This window comes from Lissotriton helveticus, chromosome 12 (genome assembly GCF_964261635.1).
Source record: "Lissotriton helveticus chromosome 12, aLisHel1.1, whole genome shotgun sequence".
Taxonomy (NCBI): domain Eukaryota; kingdom Metazoa; phylum Chordata; class Amphibia; order Caudata; family Salamandridae; genus Lissotriton; species Lissotriton helveticus.
In genome coordinates this window covers 365,832,188-365,858,449 of record NC_136073.1, presented here as the reverse complement: position 1 = coordinate 365,858,449, position 26,262 = coordinate 365,832,188, and the positions used below count along the sequence as shown (strand labels likewise).

General features: G+C 45.9%; 1 protein-coding gene across 3 annotated transcripts in view; it reads right to left on the bottom strand.

Moving 5' to 3' along the window:
* The window catches only part of PHKB (phosphorylase kinase regulatory subunit beta), a 1,437,099-nt gene that overhangs the window by 525,124 nt on the left and 885,713 nt on the right, over window positions 1–26,262 (bottom strand). For all 3 annotated transcript variants that reach the window (XM_078669366.1, XM_078669365.1, XM_078669367.1), the window contains one exon: window positions 13,402–13,560. In XM_078669366.1, the coding sequence (XP_078525492.1) occupies window positions 13,402–13,560 (159 nt within the window). The remainder of the gene's footprint in view (window positions 1–13,401; window positions 13,561–26,262) is intronic.

The window sequence follows — 26,262 nt, the reverse complement described above, 5'->3', positions numbered from 1 at the left end:
ATAGGCACACAATTATCTTCTGATTGATGATAGCCACAACAATCTTCCAACCATAAAACAGAACTTAACGGGATCTCTGATCACTCTTGCATTTCTTTTTATATTGAATTTGGTGATCCTACATCCAAGCCAAAGCTATGGAGGATGAATGCAATGCTCGTGGATAATGAAGAATTAAAAATGCTGATCCAAAAAGACAAATTATTGCATAAATATGAATATGAAGGTTACTCAATCAGAACTCTTCTAGGATGCCATTAAATCCTCCAGAGCATCAATGATTAATCTTATGATCTAGAAGCTAAAAATGAAAAATCTTTAATTTAAATGTATTCACTCTAAATGCTCTAGAGTCCTACAAGATTAAAAAAATATGAATTCAACCAAATTCTACGCGATAAAGCACCTAAATGGCTATTTACCAAAAAGCTGGGAAGTCCAATGGAGAGAAAAAAAATGATCATATCCTCGCTATCAAAAATTAACGACTACAAATCCAATATTGCCTCAATAAGGCATCAATATGACAGTATTTAAAGATATTTTTGTAGCATTACAGGAAATGTAGGTATATCTTTATAATCCTGGGAAAGATACTAACATTAATGAATGAGAAGAATACTTAAAACAGGCTGTCTCTTCCTACGTTAGACCAGGAGGCTAGAGAAATATTTAAAACTCATAACCCAAAGGGAAATTACAATAGCCATACAAGGGTAAAATATTGGTAAGGCTCCTGGCCGTAATAGATGTGCCAGCAAATTGAATAGAGGCTTTAAGCAATCTACTTTAAAACCCCTACACAATATGTTTGAGATTTTGCAAATACAGGTCAAATGCAAGGACCCACATATATTGCCACAACAGTAGTGATCCCAAAGGAAGGTAAGGATCCTCTGGACCTCAAAAACTACCATCCAATATCATTTATAAACATTGATTGTCAACTATATGCCAAAATTCTTGCCACCAGACTGGCAAAAATAATTCCCCAGCAAATCCACCTCGCACAAACTGGCTTTCTTAAAGGATGGCCTGAGACAACATCAGGACTTTCTCGCACATCTTAGAAAAAGCAAAGTCTACCTCTGCTGCAATAGTCTAGGACGCTAAAAAGGCTTTTGACAAAGTCTCATGATGTTATCTATAGGTTGTCCTTCACAAGTTCAATCTCTGAGAATCAGTTATTAAAATGACCCTAGCCCTCTATTCAACCCCTTTAGCCTCAGTCAGAATTAGCAGATGTCTGTCAAATTATTTCAAGTAAATCTGGGCACTAGACAGGGATGCCCTCTGTAGGCCCTTTTTTTCTTACTTATAATTGAACCCCTCCTTGCATCAGTTAGAGTGAACTATAACATTAAAGGAATACCTTTTCTGCCAGTACACTAAAGGTGGCAGCAAAAGCCAATGATGTACTACTTTTTACAGAGCAAGCAGGCAGTGCTCTACTAAACATCATGGATGTGCTTTCTGATTTCTCAACGGTTTTTGGATACTCCCGGATCATGGAAAAAATGGAGGTCTTCCATCTAAATGTTCATTGTACTTCCTCTAAGTTACAAAATAAAAGCTTAAAATGACAAATACGTATCCTAAAATACCTGGGCATCTGGTTTGTCATGGATCTCCAAGGTACTCTCTCATTAAGTGAAAATAAAACTAGATCCAATGTCAAGGGATCTACTACCACAATGGTCCCCAAAATGAATCACCTGGTGGTGTAGGCTAGACATGATGATTATGCTACTCATCAACTTGGCAAACACCATGCTCCAACTAAAATTATCAATGTCCTTTTATAATACATTTGACAAAATGATATCAGAAATCCTATAGAAAAAACAAAATCAAGAATACCACTGAACTAACTTAGACTACACAAATTTCTAGCCAGGCAGGTCTCATGTTAGTTCACATCAGAGAATCACGCAATGCTGGTTTGGTTACCAATAGAAAGGTATCTACTCCAGCCTCTCCTATTCAATTATCTACCAACAGATGTCTTACGAAGACTAGATCAAAAACTCTAATTCAAAACTCCCAAACTCAGAATTTACCTCCCTTAGGTAAAATAAGCATATTAAAATTAATGAGCGAATGATCTTCTGATAAAGTCTGGCCTCCAAAGGCATTTATCTAGTCAGTCAGTTAATCCTTTATTCGGCTAATCCTAGCCATAAACATGCATAATATATAAAAACATGACTAAGAAGTAAGAGAAAAGGAATAAAAATACATGTACAATAAAATTCATTTTGACCGAGATTTCTTAAGCAATTTGTCCACCTATACCGTCATGTCATGTGTATTTGTAAAGCGCTCTCTCACCAGCGAGGGTACCCTGGCACTGAGTAGGTGTGTGTGCCTCGCCTTACCTATGGTAGGTTGGCCAATTGAAAAACCAAGTTGTCAGCTGCTTGCAGAATTCAAGAAGAGAGGAGGTCATTTCATGCTTTAGGAACGATGTAAGAGAACGCTCATCCTCCTGTTCAGGTTCAGTGTATAGGTGGGATGGTTGCGAGTAGGAGTCCTGCAGAGCAGAGGTTTCTTGATGGTTGGTGGAAGGAGAAGCGACTGTTCAAGTAGGTGGGGCTTGAGTTGTGGACTGCCTTGAATGTGTGAGTGAAGAGTGGAGCGCATTTGTGTATTGGAAGCCAGTGTAGTTCCCTGAGGTGAGGTGTAATATGAGTTCTGTGTGGGAGATTGAGGTTGATTCTGTAGTGTTCTAGAGAGTTGCTTTGTGATCCCGGCACAGAGGGTGTTCCCATTGGTCAACTTGCTGGTGACTAAGGCAGGAGTGTCAGATTTTCTTGTGTTGCTTGGGAGTCATTTGAAGACCTTCCTCATCATCTTCTTCCTGAGAGTGGCAGCAAGGTGGAGTGACTGCGTTGACTAGTGCAGTCATGTCCAGTTTGAGGGCAACTATTATTCCGAGGAGCATGGCATGGGTTATGGGTGTGGGTCCCATGGTGAGTTGTTCTTGCTGAAGATCACTACTTCTGTCTTGCCCATGGTGAGCTTGAGACAGTTGGCCTTCATTCAGTTGGTGACTACGGTCATGCATGCTGTGAACTTGTTTCTTGTATTGCGAGCTTTTCAGTGAGGAAGAGCAACAGTTGTGTGTCATTTGCATAGTAGAGGATGTTGATGTTATGCGCGGGGGGACACTGGCTATAGGGATAGGTATGCGTTGAAGAGGGTGGGGCTGAGTGATGAACCTTGAGAAACTCTGCAGATCAGTTTGGGGGCTTCCAAGTAGTATAGGTGCCAGGCTGACAGCTTGTGTTCTATCCATTAAAAAGGAGCAAATCCAGTAGAAAGCAGGTACTTGGGTGCCAGTCTCGTGCAAGCGCCTGATGAGAATGGAGTGTGAGTCCATGTCAAAAGCTGCAAAGATGTCCAGGAGAATGAGGGCTGCTGTGTCTCCTCTGTCAAGGATCACACAGTGTGATTTTCTCAACTGCTTCACATAATATTACCCATACCATATTTTTTCCACACAGTTGTAATGCACTTAACAGAATTCGTTGCAGCGTAACACACTGATTTTGACACCAACTGTTGTAAAAATTTAAATTCAACTTTCTATTCCAAAATGTTAGCTTCCTTTATAATAGGGATCAGAAAACGTTTCCTATGTATGTTATGCAATGTGCAAAACGGCATCAGAAAGTGCTTTGCCTACAAGAGATATCACTGGGACATTTGAGGAGATTGTTATACTAAGTGCCTTAGATGAGGAATGCAAACTGAAAGTGCAGAGCGCTTAATCTAAGATGTGTGAGATAAAACCTGGATTATGTATCTTGATTACATATTAAGTGCGGTTCCATACCTAATGTGGTCGATGCATAAACGTATGTCACTACTGTGTTTAGTTTTTTCCCCCTTTCCAATTGAACATGCAACCGGTGGGTATAAAACAGATGTTTCACGAAATCTTTAGAAGCATTACCTATTATCTCAAGGTTAGAAAAATATTTGAGGACCCCCAAAGTTGTGAAAATCTGCATCACCCATGTTACCCATGGGGTTAGGAGGATATTATCAAGCAGCAAGCAGTCCTTTAAGATAGCCCTTGAAAAGTTTGCTTCTGGCTTCAAAGATGTAGGCACCAGAAACAACCCAAAAACATTTTCAGAACTGAAACAAAATTACAAACTCATTAACTTTGACTCATATCTGCTCTAGAAACTGAAAACTGCTATAAGAAATCTAGGTAACACCCACCCTCCAGAACTGCCATCCCTTCTGGATAGACATGCCAGGTTGGGCCATCTGGCAAAAGATTTAGGCTCTTCTTGCTCCATCTGAACCACTGCTTGTTCACAAAACTACCTCTACTTGGAACACATCACATAGAGAAATAACAGGCCATTCGCTTGGCTAAAATCTGGTTCTTCGCATTTAAAAGTAAGATCACTCCAGCTCTCACTCAAAGGTGACTGTGGCCTATGTACAACACTTTCAGGACTCCTTCAAAACTACACAAACCTGGCATCATGGATTCAAACCGATGTTGGAATTTCAAACTAGAACCCAACCTCACGGCTAACATGTTCTTTAACACCTTCAGCGCGGCGCGAATTGTCACGCTGTGCTGAAGGTTCTAAGAAACGGGCGTGGCCATGATGGAACGGTTCCGTCATAAGCACAGCCCAACCGGTGCTCGTGACGGAACCGTTCCATCACAAGCATCGAAGGGGTTAAAAGGAAACATGTTTTCCAACTGTGGGTACAAATTCAAAATGTCATCAGTACAGTTTTCAATAATGTTTCAACATTGATCCATCCATAGCCTCATCGGGCATTTTTGGAGCGGTAGACATCCCTCCACTTAATTCCCATGATCTTTTACTTATTGACCTAATGTTAGTTATGTGCACGAAGTTGGTTCTATCGGAATGGAAAAACGCTGCCAATATTTCTGTTCATACCTGGTGGGTCTGATTCGCTTTTATCAAAAGCCTAATCATTTACGCTTTAAAAAAAACAAAAACCTTTCATCTAGAAAACTATGAAACTCGATTCATGATTATCTTCAGAAACATAAACCACCATTGCAGGTGCTCGCCTCTACCCTTTTCCCAGACCCATCCTCCTTCTACCTCAGCTCTGTACCTTAAGTGCACTTCAAGTCAATCACACTGTCCTAAACAAAAGCCACCAGTTCCAGCCTCCTCCCCGGTCTACTTTCCTCCCTTCTTCTCTTTCTGTTTTCTTCCTTAATCTTTTCTTTCCTTTTCTTATAATTAAAATTACTATAACAATTACAAATAATCAATCAATAGCTTTATTCGATTTGAGAACAAAAGCATATATAAAACCAAAAATACGCAGCTAAGCATTGTTATAGCACCAGAGGCGGCCTGCTTTTTCACCCGATAGGGACTGCAGTGATCCATGGAGTCGAGGGGTTCGGCCCGGAGCTTCAGTTGTGGCCGTGGAGACCCAAGGGCGGACATTGCCGCCGCGGCATTCTGCAGCCTTGCAATCCCCGGCCTTGCGTAGAGAGGGGCACCGGACTTCCGGTCCGCGGCGGCGTGGAGCCAGCACTGACGGAGACAGGACAAGGAGGGGCGGCCGGTCCTTGACCCGCGGCGCACCACCCCCTGCATCCCACCGGAGGCGACGACTGGAGGGGGGCGCCGATAGGAAGGATCGGCGGACCCTGGTGAGTGCGGCGGCCTCGCTGCTTCCCCTCCCCCCGACCACGCTTCGGCGGACCTGGCGCTGCAGACCGGCCGCGATCTCCCCTTCTGCATCTACTCCTGAAGCGCGCCCTGCATTGGAGTGGGGGACGTCGGAGATCGCACCCGATCGAAAGAGGCCTGGAAGAGGGCCCCGGAGCATTTGCTGCTTGTATTTCGTGCCCCCGAGCCCTGGGAGCTTGACGGGCTCGGGCTCTGGGCACTGCAGGTGAAGGACGAGGACGCGGAGGTGGAGCGGCAGCGGAGAGGGGTCTCCGGTCCTCTGGGATGGCGCCTACCCCCCCCCCGCGGCTCTGGGGAGAAGCTCTGAGCGGAAGGTGGAGGGGCGGCGTAACCGGAGAGGGAAGTCCGTTAAGAGGGATCAGCAGCCACTGGGGGCTCCAGCAGCAGCGCTATCTTTCCCCGGCCTCGTCCCTGAAGTGCGAGGGAGGCTGGGACGGCAACCCAGGAGAGCAGGCCCCTGAGACTTGAGCGCCCGGAAGGGACCTCCGGAGGGGACCCGGCGCCCCCCTAATTGCGCCACGCCTGTGCCCCCTGTGGTACTGGACCGTCGTGAGGTGCCCTTCATTGGGGGCCCGGCTAGAGAGCTACGCGACTCGAGTGGTGAGTGGCACGCGCTGTGTGGCGGCGGCTGGCCGTGGCGAGGCCGGACATAGGCCGGGACCGTGAGCCCGGGGAGGCCATGCCCTTGGGACACTAGCAGTGATATCGACAGCGCAACCCCCAGGGGCGGAGTGCCAGAGGCGGACACCTGGGTTACGGACTGGGACCTGCATTTTGGTGAGCCCCGACTGTGAGGGGGGCGGTAAAAGTCCTGCTTCCCCGGCGCTGGTGCTGAGGCGCCCTTGTGAATACCGGAGTGGTGACGGCTACCCTCCCCGGAGGTGTCGCGATGTCCTCCACGCTGCGCAAGGGGAAGCCCGGAAAGGATGGCGCAGCAAAGAATTCACAACAACCACCGTCCCCTGGACCAAGCGTTTCGCCCAAGACCTCGGACGATGAGGCCCCTGCTACCAAGGCCTTCATGACGGAGCTCTTTGCCTCTATCAAGGAAGACATCTCTGAGCTTTGCGCCCAACTAGCGTCGGACCTCCGTGAAGTGCGGAGAGACGTGGACGACCTCGGAGAGAGAGTTGCAACGCTGGAGGACCATGACCTAAACGGGGCAAACAATATCCATCAGCTGCAGCAAGATATAATTAGGCTCACGGAGCAGAACTTGGATCTTCAGGCCCATACGGAGGACCTGGAAAACCGTTCCCGCCGGAACAACATCCGTATTCGGGCGTTACCCTGGGACGGAGAGGCAGGCGATCTGCGGAGTTACGTCCAAGCTCTTTTCTTGCACGTTCTAGACGACGCTGATGTTCAGGAAATCAAAATGGACAGAGTACACAGGGTCGGTCTCCCTAGACGGGGTGGGGGGCCGCCCCCGGACATCCTAGCCTGTGTGCACGATTTCCAGCTAAAAGAGCGGATCTTACGGAAGGCGCGAACTATCTCTTCCTTGCAATTCAGAGAACATCACCCGCAGCTGTACCAGGACTTAGCGGCAACGACCCTTCAGAAGCGGCGGGAGTTCCGCCCGGTGACCACCTTCCTCCGGGAACGCAACATCTCCTATTCGTGGGGTCATCCCTTTCGCATCATCTTCCGGTGGGAGAACAGACTTGCACAGATTCGATCTCTCCAGGCGGCAAAAGAACTGTTGGGCTTGGATGATGAGACTCCCTTACAGGGGTCTGGCAGATCACCGCAGCGACGGCGCAGACGTTCCTCCTCATGGCAGAGAGTGGGCCCGGCCACAGAGCGTGGGCGGCCTGATCGTGCAGCCAGCTTACAAGAGAGAGGGAATGCAGTGGCATCGGTGGCCTCGGCGACGTTGGCGTCGTCCCAGCAAAGCTCCGGTGCCGCTTGATCCTTGAGCCGCCAGCGGGCTAGTGCCGGAGGGGCGCTTGTTGCCAGGTACCGTGGGTTTCAGTGTACTTTTGGAGAAGACACCCCGTACTGTGGCCTGTGGGGTCCCACATTGGATACCACATCCCCAGCCCAAGAGGACCACTACGAACTGTTCCCCGCTGGGACTGCTAAGTACATTGCTTTTGTTTTTGGTTTGGGGTAGGGGAGGGGTGGGTGAGACCTGGAGGGCTACCGCAGGGGGGGGGACTGTTGGGCTCAGGGTCTGGTTGTCCGTTTTGAGGGTTGTTGGGGTTTCGAAGGGTTGAATGAGGGAGGGGTTGTTGAAGGGATGGTGGGGTTGGGGGATGGGGTGGTCGGTTGGGTTGTTCGAAGGGGTGGTGATGACAGGGATGCGTGGATTGTTGTGTGTGCTGATTCTGCTGGGGTACCCTTCCCTGGGTCCGAGGAATTGGGGTACTGCGGAGGTGTACATCGTCTCTTGATTCTACTGACCACGACGGTGGGAGGCTCTTGGGGGGGCCCCTGGAGGGAGAGGGAGGATGGGAACTGGAGACTGCTGGATTGGGCTGGCACGCTGGCTGGTCCGGGGAGGCGAATAGATGTGATGATTGCAGTGCGAGTGTTTCTAATTTATCTCTATGCCACTTAATATTGCTACTTGGAATGTAAAGGGCTTAAACTCTCCACAAAAGCGCCAAAAACTTTGGAAATACCCGACTGATCATCAGCTGGATGTGGTGGGCCTGCAGGAAACCCACTTAGCGCGTAGGGATGAGCTCCGTCTTAAGCATAGGCCCTTTCCGCTTATCTATAGGTCTTCGGCCGCCACAAACATAGAGGGGTGGCCCTTCTGTTTCGAGCGGCACTTCATTTTCAACCAATGGGGATGCAGAGTGACAGGGAAGGACGCTGGTTGATGGTTAAAGGTTTGCTGCATGAAAGGATTTGTACGTTTGTGGTGGTGTATGCTCCTAATTCAGGGCAGAATGGCTTTCTCTAGTGTCTGCTGCGAAAAATTGATAATTTTGTTGAGGGCCATTTGATCCTTCTCGGAGATTTTAACCTGGTGTGGGACAAAAGCCTGGATAGCTCTGGCACTCTTAGAGCCGAGGCCGGCTCGTTCTCTGCAGCCACGCAGAATAAGATTGGTGAAATGGGCCTGATTGATAGTTGGCGCGCGCTGCACCCCCACTCACGAGACTACACTTTCTTCTCTGCTGTCCACCGCTCCTATTCCCGGCTAGACCATATCTTTCTAAGCCAGGCCCTCCGGGGCGATGTCCGCGACTCCAGCATCTTTCCACTCTCGGTCTCAGATCATAGCCTGCTGGTCCTGGGGCTGCGCTGGTCGGCGAGGGGGGACGGATTACGCAAATGGTATTTTCCGGCTGCTTTAATCCGAGATGACACTTCCTGTAAGGCACTGCGGACGGCCATCCGAGATTTCTGGGCCCTCAACCCGGTTTCGGACACCTCTATTTTCACTACTTGGGATGCCTGCAAGGCTTCCTTGAGAGGCACATGCCTCGCCCTAAACGCTAACCTTAACAGATTGCGGAGGGCGGAACGGGAGAGTCTGGAGGCTGAGCTGACCTCCCTGGAATCTGTGCATAAATTGAACCCCTCCCGGCTCACCCTTCGTCCTCTTACGGCGGTAAGGGGGAAGCGGAGGGCCCACTACAACAACAGGGCGGAATTTACTCTACTACGACTGCGCCACGCTTCATACGCACAGGGAGACAAGGTATTTGGCCCGACAGCTTCGAGACAAACGAGAAAGAGAATACATTGGGAGCATGCGGGACGGATCGGGGGACCCACTCCATCGTGACGAGGAAAAGGCGGCCTTGTTTGGTCGCTTTTACGCCGACCTATATAGAGGCGACGGTCACGATCCTGAAGCGCAGAGGCGTTATCTGGCAGGCTTATCACTGCCTCAAGTCTCTGCTGACCGGAACGAGCTCTTGACGGCCCCCTTCTCCCGGGAGGAAATTCTAGATGCCATTAAAGCCCTGAAGCCCCACAAGGCTCTGGGGCCAGATGGTTATACCGCCCTCTTTTACCAGACCTTCTCCGCCGAGATCTGTGACTACCTAGTTGATCTCTTCAACGCGATGGCCGGGACTAGCTGCATTTCTGGCTCCATGGCCGAGGCGGTGATCTCGGTCATCCCCAAACCCGGGAAGGATCCCGCTAGTTGCTCTTCCTACCGACCGATTGCCCTTTTAAATATCGACGCAAAACTATATTCAGCTATTATTGCACGCCGACTCCAGGACCTGATGCCAGCCCTCGTCCACCCAGATCAATCGGGTTTTATCACAGGACGGCAGACCCACGATAACTTGCGTCGGGTGATCCATTTGATCGAAAAAGCCAATAGATTCCGCATCCCGGCGGTACTAGAGGGTCTGGATGCGGAGAAGGCCTTCGATCGGGTGGACTGGGGGTTTTTGTTCAGCACCCTAGCGGCCTTCGGATTTTCGGATAAATTCATCACGATGATCCGGGCGAACTACAGTACTCCCCGATCCAGGGTGTCTGTTAATGGCCACTTGTCCCCTTTTTTCGCCCACTCCCGCGGAACCAGGCAGGGCTGTCCCCTTTCCCCTCTGCTCTTTGCGCTGAGCATTGAACCACTGGCGTTGGTGGTGAGGGAGCACGAGGGGATTCGGGGCCTCCCCTTCACTGGAGAGCAACACAAGATTTCACTCTTCGCAGATGATGTTCTGCTGTCTTTAGCGGAACCTGCACGTTCGCTCCCACACGTCCAGAAGGTCCTGACCGATTTTGAGGAGGTAGCCGGATTTAAGGTTAATTTTGGGAAATCGTACATCCTAAACCTCACGCTGTCACAGACTGAAATGGAGCGAATACGGCTTCTGTCCCCCTTGTCCTGGGCGACCGGCTCTCTCCTGGATCCACTTGACACCTACCGTAGGGGGCCTATTCACTGCAAATTTCCCCCCGCTGCTGACGTCCATACGGGCTGACTTAGCCCGCTGGAGACCCAAATACATCTCATGGCTAGGCAGAATACTAGCCATTAAGATGGTTCTCCTCCCTAGATTCCTCTACCTTTTCCAGGCCCTTCCCATTCCGCTGGATATAGACTTTTTTAGACGCCTCAAAACTTTGATGCTCTGCTTCATCTGGCAGGACGGGCGCGCTCGTTTCTCCTTTTTCACATTACGCCGATTGCGGTCGGAGGGGGGAGTGGGTCTTCCTGATATGCACCTGTATTATAAGGCGGCACAACTGCGAGTCCTAGTGGAATGGTCCCAACAACTCTCAGAAAAACACTGGTTGCACATGCATGGACAGGAGTGTCGCGGGTCGGTCCATATGGGATCTAGCTTGGAAGCCTAAAGGAGATAGGCCCAGAAATGCCTATATCAGTACCCCCACCAGCACGGTGCTGAAGGTATGGGACACGGTCTCTGGCGATGATCGGTGGACGACGTTCCCATCACCCTTCACCCCCATTCATTTCAACCCGGCTTTCCCCCCTGCGTTGCATGAGGGTCCCTTCCGACTGTGGCGCGAGGGAGGCTGTCGAGCACTTACTCATCTTTTCCACGGTACCGTTCCGCTTACCTTCGCTAATTGCATGAGAGACTATGGGGTCCCCCCGTCTGAAAGGTATCACCATCTCCAGCTCCTCCACTGGGCTACCTCCGCTGAGAGGAGCGATGCTGCTACGAGACCGCCGTCCACCTTCGAGGCCTTCCTCCTGCGCACTACCACCATGAAGGGGGCCATCTCCTTTCTTTACAAGTTGCTGCTCACTACGGCGGCATCGCCCCGCCCACGCTATATGGAGCACTGGGAAGGAACGCTCGGAAGAGACATCACCGATGTCGAATGGACAAGCCTCTGGCGGGACATCACGGCGCACAATCGCTCTGCGGGAAGCCCATCTCAAAACAATGATGGACTGGTACTTGTATCCGTCCAAACTGCACCGCATCTTTCCGTCCTCATCGGAACGCTGCTGGAGAGGCTGTGGCCTCCTGGGGGATTTCCGCCACATCTGGTGGGACTGTCCGATCATTTACCCTTATTGGGAGGAGATTTTGTCCCACATCAAGGACATACTTGGCTACCCGATATCTACCTCGCTAGAACATGTCCTACTCGGGCTCCGGGACCCGGATCTTGAACATCAGACGAGAGCCGACAAGCAGATTCTTTGGCTCTGCCTCGGTGCAGCTAAACTCACCCTTGCTGCGGCGTGGAAGAAGTCAGCTGCTCCAGCGATCTCCGTCTGGCACGCGAGATTGTGGAGACTCCGGAGTGTGGAACGAGTGGCGGACATCTTTCTGGGGAACTTTAAGAACTTCATCTTCCGCTGGGGCCCCCTAGTCCGATTCCTTTCACGTGGATTGCCCTCAGCAGTTTGTCCTCCCTCTGTGCGCGCGCTCCACCTCTTTCAACTTTAATTAGGGAAGTATGTCTGTATGTATGAATGGCTGTCATCACCACGGGGGTGGGATGGGAGGGATGGGGGGAGTTTTTTTTTCTTTAGGGTTGATCCTGTTAGGCGACATCCATTGCACCTTTAGAAGGGTTTAGCACTTTGTGCATAAGACTGCTAGCTTCAGCTCCGGCTGCCCTCCTTGGCAGGACATCAGATTTTTACTTTGAATTGTCTATGCTATACTGCCGTTGGGACTCCTCCTACTACTGTGCTCTACCCGTATGTAGTTTGTATCCAGGGGTGTCGCTCTCTGTATTGTTTTCTATTGTGTTCTGCAAACTGAAAATAAAAATTTTCCAAAAAAAATATCCGAAAATACATAAAATATCACTCTCCGATACAATTCAGTACATTAGAGCAGGCATTGGGAGGTTGTCACATGATTACTACAGCCCTGTTAGATCAGACATGGCACGCCAATAACCCAGGAACCCTTCCTCTCTTCTTTAGTCTCCCCTAGTTTTCCTTTATTTAACAGCGACTCTCAAGAAATTAGCCACACAAAATAGGGTATATACATCAGAGGAAAGCTTTAAACACAACAAGGCTACTCGCGCCTGTCTAAAACCAGCTCGATTTAATAAATCCTTTAAAAACTTTTTCCTGGGAAAAGCACAATACGGGCAACGAAGAACTAGGTGAAGGGTCTCCTGTGGAGACCTAGTGTCGCAGCCACAGGGCCCTCTCCCTACGATATTCTTAACAAAACCTGCCGGTACCGCAAGTAAGTGATGGAAAAAATCTAATCTAAAACGAGTAATTAACAACACCTTCAGCGCGGCGCGAATTTTCAGGCTGTGCTGAAGGTTCTAAAAAACGGGTGTGGTCATGACAGAACGGTTCCGTCATCAGCACAGCTCAACCGATGCTGATGACGGAACCGTTCCGTCATAAGCATCGAAGGGGTTAAAAATCTATTGTGTGGACTCGTCATTAACTTTAAAAACAAACATTACAAAAAAAAAAATTCTGATATTAAATAAAAGACTATATATAACATCTATCCGTAACTAATACAGCAAGAACACTTCCTAATACTAGTTCTCAAACGTATATTGAAATGTGTTCAATGACACACAAAACCACACATTCCCCGGGCTGTATTGTGCTTCCGGGTCATCACTCAACAATGCAGGAGTGATAATTATTCAAGAATCCATGTACTGCAAAGAGCAGCCAGGGTACAGTGCATGCAGCAGTGTGCCTCTGCCTCCAGCTGCTGGCAGCGAGCTGTTTGTTGGGTATGCCTTGTACTTCAGCTGACTGCGGCTGCCCTTTTCTACTTACCCAGCAGTTTTGCGATGATATAAAGGGCCTGTCCCCACAGGAAAAGCTTTCCATCACGCCCACAGTTGCTGGGAAATCGCTTCTGGCTATCTGGATTTTTCTTTTCGGATTCAACAAAGTCAGCAGGCACATAGTAATATTTGGGGACCACAGGGCATCCTGCAAAGTTAACGAAAAAGATGGAAAACATTACTGACAAGAAAAACTGGCTAAGGAACATCATTTAGCTGACGATTTTAAGTTGAGTAAATATTAGTACAATGTAATAAAAGTATGCTTTCCTCCTATTTCAGTCATTTGTTCTGGTACTGATCAGAGTACTCCAAACATAATTCATATTTGTCTTTTGATTTTCTATTTGAAATAATCCAATTGGATGCTGAATTACACCCAACTTCACAGGTAATAGTGTTTCACTTTTAAAAGTTAGACTGTGTTCCACGAGAGAGTGCTAGTACCTCGATAGAGCGCAGTGCCAAATTGATCACTTTTAGGCACTTGGATGAATATATTTGGTTGTGATTATTTTTTTTAATGAATGGCGATGCAGTATGAGATATGGAGGTAAAAGACTTAAGCTGCTATGGCAAATCCTCAAACTACTACTCATTCACCTCATGCTGCAAGAGGATAATTCAAACTAGAATTTCAATCAAAACTCTCAACTTGAACTTCCAAAAACACTAAGTACAGAGCACTGGGATTTCAAAAGGCAGGAGTGAGTAATTCTTAAATGGGCGCTAAAGATTAGTTTGATTCTCTTGGTGGGCCTGCGCTTAATTTGTGCCAGTGCTTGCAGGTGGTGGGAACCAGCGCTAATTTTTGAGGACCAGGGTTTATTTTTTACCATCAGACTTTACCCAGAGAAGAAGGGCAAAAAAGAGGGGGGGTGGTGGAAAGAGATGGGAAAACAGTGGCAAAAGAGTGAAAGCAGGAATACAAAAGAGCCTGCAAGAGTGAGACAAATAGTCACTGATTTTAGAGAAGTGAAAAAAATGGCACGTAGTGGAAAAAAAACACGCAGCTTTATGTCCAATCCTGGCAACCGGCGGCGCTGGTGGCAGTCTCCTAAGAATAACTGGGGGTCCCTGGACTTATTTGTTTGCCATTTAAATACTGCCCGCAGTGTTGTCACAAGTATTTTTGGGGCCCAGTGCTAGACATATTTTGGGCCCCCTGTTCGTCATTTTCTGCCCATTTTCTGCAAGTTGAAGCCCACGTGATACTGAAACTGATTTTGAGAAACGGTGCTCACACAAACAGCTGAAAGATGTCTTTCCAGGGCCCCCCAAAATCCTTAAAATGTCATTGAGCAAAGACTCAGAGGTAGAGATAGTCAAAAAGGAGAGAGGCGGAGATATGGAAATAGATAAGGAGTGCTGTCCGGGGACTAGGGGTGGGCGGAATTTGCCTAATCGCGTTACGCAAATCTCCGCGAAATGGTAAAAAATCTCTGCGAAGACGCAGAAATTCCGCAAACACGTGGAATTGCTTGTTCGCGATGCTTTTTTCCTGTTCGCATTCACTGTTTGCGTGCTCGGGGGGAAATATCTCGCAAACATGCATTTTAAGATCGCGAACAAGCAAAAAATTTTGCGAAGTCGCGGAATGCAGAATTTTGGCCAATTTCGCATTCTCCGCGAAATTACCCAAATTCCGCGAGCGGAACGGAATTTACCGCCCAGGCCTACCGGGCACCCCTTGGTAGCGAAGGGGGGGAAGGGGAGGGGGCGAGGAGCGGGTCCCCTCCTAGTAGTTTTTTTTTGGGGGGGTGGAATAAGTTTCGTTACGCTAGTGGCGCCGACCAACAGCATACACCCTTCATGCTACACTACTGTGTTCCTGCTCATTACCAATTACCCACCGTTCAAAAATAATCCTCTCATTAATTCAGATGGTAAACATGATGTACTGAAATGTGCAAGGCAGCGAGCGCATCTCTCGCTTCAAAACACACAGAAAATAAAAATAAAAATACATAAAATGAAATGCCCTTGACTTGTCCTTCAAAAGACATGCATCATTTCCTAAAGAGCTCAATCCACATGCCAGAGGATAATTCAAACCCTAACATATAAATGAAAAGTGATGCCTATCTCTGAAATTGGGATGGGAGCACTCGCCCTCTTTATCCAAAAGGGAAATTATTAAAAATATGATGAGTCTCGCTTGCTGGCTCACATACTGGGAACTCGTAAGATAATTCCCCTTATATATCGCATGATCACTTCCTGTCATCAGCCTGCCATTTGAGTGCACATATGTCCTTGACAAGGTTGTGTGCTTATATACATCTAGTCACAACTTCAGACTAAATAGCTCGATTTACTCCTTACATTCAAGAAAGCCCTCCTAAAAACTGAAAATGGGTCGTTCTAGACAAGCACCCTCACTGTACAAACCCTTCTTTTTCCTCTACAATTGAGATAATGTTGGAACTCAACTAAATAATTCCCTTCACAACGGTTAATAAAAATAATTCACTGATTTAGTGTCTCTTGGTCAATTCTGGGGCTGCGCAAAGTGTTTTCCCTGAATAAGCTGAACTTAATAAGGAAATTCAGAAAAATCAAGCCACATTTAAGTGAGAAGTAAGCCACACTTGCACACAATCACAAATTCACAAATACATATTGCATGACGAGGCAACATTCTCTCTGGCCCTCATTACAAGTTGGCCACTAAATTCTGATAGCTTTGGTAACTTGTGTTACTTCACATTGCAGGATTTTGAGACCGAGATTAATCTCAAATTTCCAGGATAAATTGTGACTGGTCAAACCTGCTGATATTCAACAAATGAAAAAAGCCTGGTAAATACCCCCAGTGCTGTAAGCACCAAAATCTGCATTTTGTGCCCCGCTATTAGGGAAAAACGCATAATTCTTGATAATTATCACACCCGATAAATTCCAACCCTGCTAAATTATATTTTGTCGGGGACAATAAATATTATACAAATTACTGCCCAGCTCACATTGGAGCCCCTGAACTCTATTTAGAAGGTATTCTGCAGCTAGCTTTACAGACTTCCTTCCAAAGTCCTGGAAGGATCCTCAGGAGTGTGAAGAGAAGCACCAGGTCTAGAAGCAGACTGTGCTGTTCAGGGCACGCCCGGAGACAATGACCTTTCCAGGTCCTGCACACTGGACATGTGCTGTGAAGAAGTGTCCTGGGCAGGGCCGGACTGGACGTAGCGGGCACCGGGCGTTTTCCCCGGTGGGCCGGAAGGGTAGGGACTCATTTTGTTATTGGGGGCCAGTTTTGCAATATTGCCCACCTGTAACAAACGCGGGAGCGGTGCTTCTCACTAGCGTAACCCCTCCCCCTGCTCCTGGGGACGGTCGAGGCCATTGCAAGGGCTGGTTGCTGTTCCCAGTCCGGCCGTGGTCTTGGAGAGAGCAGAATTTTGTAACATAAGTAGGAGGGAAGAGCTGCAGCACCAATGGTGTAGTGGACACTGCATCATGAGATTTTTTTTTTTAAATCTCTATTTAGGCTAATAAAGAGGAAAGTGATCACATGCAGGAAGGGGACCGTACAATAAGGATGGGAAGGGAAGGTCCCAAAGCTACTGAATAAGTCGGCTATCCGGCCATTTTTTCCGATTAACGAAACAGCCACTGAGCACGTCATGTAGAATATCGACTATTAAGCCATTAAAAAATAGTCGTTTGGTGAAGAGTACAATTTTGCTGAGGTGTGACTTGGCAACGTAAATGAAACTTTTTTTGCCAGTACAGGAAGAATTCTCATTTTGTCACTGATTGTCACTGATCTCCATAGCACATGCGCATGATCAACAAAACTGAGGAAGTACCAGGAGGCATACATACCTGCCTGCGGTCAGCATAGTTCTTCCTCATACTTTGTAAATCAAATAAGTATCAAGAATATATATATATATATATACCCTTGGGAAAATAATGATTTCTCTTAGTTCTACTGGGTCACCTTTGTCAGCCCTAAAAACTGCAGTTTAACCATACATTGGAAAATTCGTATGGTACGGGCAATTGTGATGTTTGTCCTTTTTTTGCACACATAGAAAACATTTTCCATGCGATAAAATCCCTTTCTCCAAGTAACTACATTAAGGTGTAATAAACAAGACACACAGACAGTCGTGGCTTGTGTATTAGGATGTTAGGGTTCTGGCCATCATCCAACTTTGAACAGTATGTTATGAATCAGACACATTCAGCAGGCCACTGCACTAGTGTGCAAACAATTAGGAACACTGTCACTGCATAGGACTTCAACTTCCAAAGCCATTCAGCTCTGTAAGGAGGCAGGCAAGTGGAGTTAACTCCAGTGGCTCTGACTGAATCTAGTGCCAGATGTTGCAGGCTCCAGCCCAGCATCAGGCCACATGTCACTTACTTGCCATGACCCTACACTTTCCTACTCATCAGAAGGGGGGATAAATGGCCTCACTCAACTATGTATCCAGTGGGAAAGGGTGAATTCAAGTTGTGATGTCATTCGAGGGAGCCACATAAGGGGACGTAATGCTCTGCTGGCTGTAAAGGCAAGAGCAAGGGCTAACCACAAGAGCAAAATTCTCTTGGGAACGATTAGTTATTCACAGATACCTAAAATGTTCTCTAATCCTTATCATTCAACAGAACTTCCCATCCAGACTCATTCAATCACCATTCGATCACCAACCCAGGACCCTGCTAATCAATTATGACATACAATACTGCAAAAAAAACATATATATAAAACAATGGATGCATTTTATTAAAAAGATTATTTTGTCAAAAGAGCAATTAAAAATCGTGGACAGATCCACAGACTACACAATGAATAAAACACAACATTATACACAATGAGTAAAGAGAGAGACATCAAAATACAGTGCACACCATTAATGACATCCTGAATCGGTTGCTCCACATGGAATTCGTTCTATTCTTTCATAAATGTCCATAAACCTCATCCTCTATTGGGCAAAAACAAGTTCCTTGGATTCAACCCTGTCTGAAGCTACGGATGCGTCGACGCGTTTCGGTGGTAAATCTGTTAATTCAAACCATCTTCTTCAAGACATAAACATGTATTGGTCTCTCTTGTTTAAGGCCAGAAAGATTCCTCTCGGGTTTCAGAGGTAAGTCAGAGATTTGTATGTATCAATTTATTATTAGCGGGGCTCCTTGGGGCTCCAAACGCTTGTGTATACAATTTCTCTAGTAAGCAGGCATAGCCCCGTTCCATAAGAATAATTAAAAACTTGAAGGGTCAATCGGGTATCCCCTTTGTAGTCGCGCCGTTATAGAGCCCCAAGGAGCCCCGCTAATAATAAATGGGAAGTTGTGTTGAATGATAAGCATTAGAGAACATTTTAGGTATCTGTTAATAACTAATCGTTCCTAAGAGAATTTTGCTCTTTTGGTTTACCTGTGGTACCCCTTCTCTTGGGTGTGGGGTCGCTCCCTTTTTCTTTGAAACAAAGAGCAAGGGCTACCCATACTGATTTTAGCAAGAGAACCTCTTTGGTTTAGCAACTCTAAGTGCACAGTGCTATCAGAGGAGATGAGGTATGTGGGGGTAGGAGGTCACAGTTAAGAGGCATGCAGCTACATTTGCTGAACACCAACTTGCATGAACTCTTTTTCTTTCTTTCAGTTTGTATCCATCTCTCAATTTATCGCTCTTGCTTCCCATCTCTCGTCAACCTCTGTTTCCCTTCCAACTCCATCCAACATTTTGAAAAAATGCTCTTATAGGGCTTTCCCTTCCTTCTCTCCACTCTATCTTTACTATCACCCACAATCTTTTTGGCCTCACCAGTCACTTGCTTCTATTTCACGCCCTGTCTTTGAACTTGACTTTTCTCTTCCCTTTGCCTCCCATTTGTTTACAGTCCCCCTGTAATTCTTGAAAGTTTCATTCTGCAACTGAACTAATAAAACAACTATCACAATATCAGATGGCATGATCAGTGCGTGCTTCAGCAAGCCAAAAATATTTAGTTCAATTCTATGGCTTCCTAAAACTCAATTGTGCTCTCTTTCATTTTCACATCACAAGAGGCCCACTTCTCTTTCATGGCTCTCCCGATGGTTACGGCTAGATTTAGCATTTGTTATTCATAATTACATATGTGTATAGGTGTATTTGTACACATGCATGCATGTATGAGCTGCACCTGTGTTTCAGGTTCATTTTCACTCTGCTCTTCTACAACATATTAGAAGTTCCCAAGATGCTGCTTGAAACTGGTATGGGCTTCAGGGACCCAAAACAGTCTCTACCACTGGAACAAACTCCACCATGGGCTTGCCAACAAATACTCACATGTACAGTATCCATGCACTAATCACTGTCTAGAATCTTTTTGTTTATGGAAGGGCTTTCTGCTGCTTGGGGTACAATGCAAAATATCAATGTCTGTGATCTCTTGTTTATCACATAGTGCAACCCTGCAGCATCAAGGTTTAAGCAGAAGCTGTGGGTAGCTGCATTGTAAGAGCAGTTAGGTACAGTTTGAAGGAAAACAAATGAACACAGACTTGGGTTTAAAAGTGCACATCTTGTAAAGAAATTGGGTGATAACTGCAGAATTTTTAGACCACACTTAATTTTTAAAAAATATAATAAACTGTATTAACGTAATCTTTAATCTTCCTTCAAATGTAATGCTCATGTTGGGCCCAGATAACACTGCTATGTTGCAGGGATCAGCAATCAAACTATGCTTGGGACCACAGAACATCAGCATTTAGGGACTGAGTCATCTATCTATGTGCCCGAGTCGGACTAGCAATAGGTCCTCACTAGCGCTCTTAATCCTTCCAGAGGTACAAGTAATTGATACAAGTAATTTGGCACCCCAGAACACAACACTCTCGACCCTATCAGGGATCCCAGTAACAGGACACACCCTTTTGCTCTCTCACTCGCACTTATCCACAATAAGATTAAACAAAAGAGACACTAAGGAAGTTTACAATGTTTATTTAAACTATTGTGCTCTAAGATGCAATAATTGAGCCACAATTAGAAAACAAATACACGTCAATAATATCATCAGCATGGTAAACAAACCATATATCATAAAAAGCTGTGTCATGTCCTAAAGATGTGCCTAACCCCTCCCATACTACTGAAGTGGTTATGTATTATAGATCTCTGGGATTAGTGGCGGACCCTGTACCTTAGCATACATAGGTTTATATTCTACATCTCAGCTGATACAACACTCCCATGCGCAGGACCATCGCTTCGTGAGTCTGTTTTTTCAGAACCGCTTTCTCAGTAATATGACAAAATATGTGTATTCAAAAACAGCAGCTGTGTTCCTTTATTATGTCTAAGAGCTGGTGTCAGGTTGGAAAGAATAACAAGGGGCAATGTAGTTAGTACTTGTCTGGGCTGTTCAGACTAAATCCCAGGAAAAGAATAAAATGCAAAACCATGTGCTGGTTCTCAGTGAAAATACAATGTGGCACAAAGACAAGTGTGATATTTAGTAACGTGTGCAAAACCAAAGCAGCCAACAATTTGCATGATTAGAATAGCATAGGGAAAACGACAATGGGCCATTTGACAAACACATGACTGCTGAGATTCAGACCTGGAACCTGCTGCCCAGATAGAAATCTCAGCAGGTGGTGCTTAATATTTGGAATGAAGTACCCTCTGCCATACATTATAAGGCTATTCCAAGTCACTGAGGAGTTCCTTAACCATATAGAGGAATGAGGTAAAGTTATGTTACTTTAAAGGTTTAACTTTTGTTTGAATAACAGTTAAAAAAAAAAAAAAGATATACAGTAAAATAAAATAAATCCCACTTGGAATAACCAAAAATAGAATAATAAAAAAGCAGTTAAATGACAGCTAAAAAAAAAGAAAAAAACATTAAAATAAAAAAAACAGTTTCCACAAAAAAATAATAAAACCACAAACAAAAATACAGAACAACACTAACAGCCGATGCTCATGCATAGCAGGGGTTAGTCACCCGGGGTGGGTCAGGTGGGGTGACTGACTAAAGGCCGTATGCAGCAGGGGTTGGAAATTAAAAACATTTTTTTTTAAACAATGAAATTTACTGGGGGAAAAAACGGTTAAAACACCTACTTATGTTTCTGGCACAAATGCACCAAGCCACGGAAATTTACCTGCCATGGTTCACAGCGGCAACCATCACTCACACCGCCCCCTTGTGGTGTGTTTGGCATCACACATGACATCAGTAATGGCATCACAAGTGACATATTTGATGACCTTACCTATTACATTACCCCTCACCACACCTAAGAAAATTATGAAACAAATGTAAACAGAGATAGAGACAGATTTGATTGGGAACAGGGTCTGTCTGCAGCCCAAGCCATAGAGCCAGCCAGAGACTTGACTATATGCTAGATCTTTGCTTTGCTTGTGAAAAGGTAGTTGATGATGTACGACATCCAACTTCTACGAAAATGACCCCCTGAATGTTGAGCACGGTAAAGGCTGGCTACAGGGCATGGCTTTGGGCCAGTCCCTACAACCAACCCTTCAAAGGCAGCCAACCCTTTTGGCACAGCCACTGGACTAGCTCAAGAGCTTGGTCTACCACCAGTCCGTAAGACTGACACTATACACGTGCCTAAACCAGGTGGTCCATTGTCTGTGGCAATGCGCATAGAGGAAAGGGTGCAGAGCTTGGCCTTTGGCTATGGCATGTTTCTAATCACAGCCAGCCAACCAACGCTGAACATAGCCTTTGGCCATGCACAGCTGGGATGCACCACACTGGTGTTTTTTAAACATTTTTTATAGATACCAAGTAGCATTTGAAGATCCTGAAACCACCAGGAGTATCTGAGAGGTCAGAGTGCCTAAGTTCTGCAAATTCAATCCAAGATCCCCAAAACTTGATAGAATCTACTTTTTACTAATGTCTACTTGGCACCCCCGATGGGTCAGGTTGAACTCACACAGCATCCTTATGTCCAATTTTTTATTTTTTATTCCTAATGTGATGTTTAATGCACCGCAGACACTAATTACAGCTGCATTACTTTCATGCTTGGCAGGAGTTGGGTGTAAGAGCCTGCCTTCGGCCAAGCACAGCTACACACCTTCTCTGGGTGGCTAAAGCCACTGTACGTAGCCTTCAGGTGATTGTACGGCCAGGCCCTGCTCCCAACCCTCTGCTGTTACCAACTGCAACTGTACATGACATTCTGCTGTTCACAGACAGGATTGGCCAGTCCAGGTCGAGGCGCCAACCCTCCATGGCAGGCCAATGGCCCTCTTCCCAAGTACTTCAGACATGCACAGCTGAGGTGAGGAAAACTGATGCTTTTAGCCCCTTCGCTGCGGGGGTTAATCCCCCGCTGTGCTGGGGGGAGGGGGGCACGCACAGCGCCCGCATGCTCATGACGAGCTGAGCTCGTCATGAGGCACGGCGCTCCTGTGCTCATGACGAGCTCATCTCGTCACAGGTGCATTACCTGCCGTGGAACGATCACCACAGCAGGGGAATTATCCCCGCATGCGAGCGTTCCACGGCTCATGACGAGCTGAGCTCGTCATGAGCACCGGAGCGCCGTGGCTCATGACGAGCTCAGCTCGTCACAGGTGCATTACCTGCCGTGGAACGATCACCACAGCAGGGGAATTATCCCCGCATGCGAGCGTTCCACGGCTCATGACGAGCTGAGCTCGTCATGAGCACCGGAGCGCCGTGGCTCATGACGAGCTCAGCTCGTCATGAGCCTCGAAGAGGTTAAAAGAATTATCAGGATCTATAAATCCTGAGTTGATTCATGGATTCTGACACAAGCGTATCAGTGGAGTCCAGGATCTGCAAATCCAGACCAGGATCTACAAATCAAATAACAAAAATTGCTTTGTACAAATGTATTTTTATGAGAAGAGGGCCATGACAAACATAGCTTTTTGACATAGGTATTTTATGAGATGAGGGCTGCCTTTGTGGGTCCCCCTCACATGTTTTTTTTGGGAGGACGGGAATAGGATTATCCTGGCCCATGATGTCTATTTATTCTTTTTAATTTTTCTGAAAAAGATCCTCAGTGCACCACATTAAGTTATGGAGGCTGCAACAGAAATTTCTCTGTGACAGCTGGCCAAGTGAAGTGTGCAGATTCACCGATCCTGTTTCAGGCCTGCAACCCTGAAATAGACAGGCGAAAAAACTCGCACAAAAGCCACAAGATCTATAATTCATACACTAAATGCACTGTTTATGGCCGTATAATATTTATATGAATAAGTAACAACACCTAAAAGCACATGATAATTAAATAACACACAGAACCAAAGTCGAAATGGCTGTTCAACACTAGCAGACTATCTGACACTGGTGGGTCGAGTGCCTTGATTCTCTCCTTAGCCTATATCTGCATATACTACCTCACTGGACTTATCATAGAAGCAACAGTGCTCCTTTCTTGTCAACAAACAAATGTAAATCAGTCGATCATACTTTTTTGTCAACAATCTAGTTCAAATCAGTTGTTACTAGCCATCTCGTTTAATTATGCCTTACAATAAATTTGTCTTTTTAAAGTTCAGATAAAATGTAAATCTTTACGACAATCTTCAAATAAAGCAGCCCTTTCACCATGGCACAAACATGGCCACAAAACATCAACTCATCTCCCGAAGACAAGCATTGTCTTCTGTTGAGGATGTTAACGTAATTGGAGGTTTTGGTTGAGTGCCCATGCTCGAGACCTTAATCAGGGACCCAGAATCCCCAGCAACACATCATGTGTCCTCATGTGTTCTTAATGACAGCTGTCACGTGACCTCGTCAGTTCCTGATGACAGATGCCACATGGTCATATCTTTTCCAGGTGGCAAAACTGAAACATTTTATCTTGTGTGCGGACTCCAACGACAAGCTAAGGAAGGAAAAAAAAACACCTGCAGCATCATATTTTGAATAAACTGTTTAGTAAATGAGCCTTATCAGTGTTGTAATGCAAGACACTTATGTTTTAATAGCTGAAATTAAATCTTCACATTACAAATTACTAATTATGGTCTGATTAGAGAAGTAGCATTCTGGTAAATTATTTGCTAATATGCAAATGTGCCTTTCATTTCAAATTCTGTCAAAACATGCTTATGGAAGGTTATTTAACTGTCAATGAGGGGGAACCGAACTAACAGAAATATATCAATTTGTAGCAAAAGAAAGAAATGCAACAAAATGAGCGCCAATCTTGAAATGTGTATTTACTTTTAAAAAGCTTTCTCCTCCAATACAAAGATCAACAATGGTTGTTCACAATAGGATCCGCTTAGTAGACGTACGTTATTTTAGGAGCCTAGCGTCCCAGGTTCAAATTAGAAACAGAGTACAACCTTAAATGAACAGTAAGACCATTCTAGCGCTGAAATAAGGGAGTATATTCATGACTAGTTCACATATTCAAGGTGGGGAGGGGAGGGGGCTCAGAGTGTTTTGCTCTCTCAGAATATGGGGACTGGACAGGGTCTTGCAGGATGTTACCTCAAAATTAATAGGAGACTGAGGAAAAAGAAAAAGGCAGTAATAGTGTTTGTTCCAATGGCAGTGTGGGCTCCTGCCACTAGCCCCAACCTATACATTCAAAGAAACGTCATCATTTGGTTTGACAAGAAAAATCAAATTAGAACTCCAGTTCTCACAACCAATGTTGAGGTTTTTAAGCTCCAACAAATTGTATGTGGCCCAACTCACTCTGCCAGCCAAACTATGAACTTCATATTTGCCCCCTTGAAACAAGCCACAGTGACTGATCACTCCCCAGCAAGAAGGAGTGACCACAACATCATTACCTTCAGGAACAACATATCACACAATAACAACACTTCTAAGACAGCAGTATCCACAAATATACGCACATCCAGACAATGGAAAAACAAGCATTTGCAATGCAATAGGTCTCGCATTAGGAAAGTTTGAGCTATTGCTCTTGTAAATGACACATTTTTTATTTATGTGTTTGTTTTCAAAATAGCGAAATTAATAGCTTTGTCATTTTCAATGCCAATACTTTTATCTTTTGTAATTGTGACACCTATAGGCATTTGTAATGCAACATGTTTTGTATTTACGTGACTTAGATGTATTGATATTACAAATAACAATGGCTTTTAATTTTTTTCAATAATTAATACTTAAATAAAAGTTATTGTAACTTATAATGGCAATATCTTAAACTTTTGTAAATAACTTTTGTGAAGAATATGTTCAGTGTATTTTATTGTGATGAAAATCCAAGAACAGAAGTGAAATATTACCAACTTTTTGTGACATTTGTAATAAAGCTTGAAACATTGAGAGAACATATTTGAACCAGTTGTTGTTGAATGGTTGCACAGATTGATACTGTGGTGGCGCTGAGTGATGGTGTGGCGTTTAGTGATGTTATGGTGCCCCTGAGTGATGCTGTGGTGCCCCTGAGTGATGCTGTGGTGCCCCTGAGTGATGCTGTGGTGGTGCCATAGATTGAGTGAGGGCGATAGATAGGGTCAGGGCGATAGATAGGGTCAGGGCGATAGATAGGGTCAGGGCGATAGATAGGGTCAGGGCGATAGATAGGGTCAGGGCGATAGATAGATGTGTGCGGTTGTGTGTGTGCGGTTGTATGTGTGCGGTTGTGTGTGTGCGGTTGTATGTGTGTGGTTGTATGTGTGTGGTTGTATGTGTGTGGTTGTATGTGTGTGGTTGGGTGTGTGGTTGGGCGTGGTTGTGTGCGTGGTTGTGTGCGTGGTTGTGTGCGTGGTTGTGTGCGTGGTTGTGTGTGTGTGCGTGGTTGTATGTGTGTGAGGGTGTGAGTGAGGGTGTGTGATGGTGAGGTGTGAGGGTGGGTGAGGATGAGGCTGTGAGGGTGTGTGATG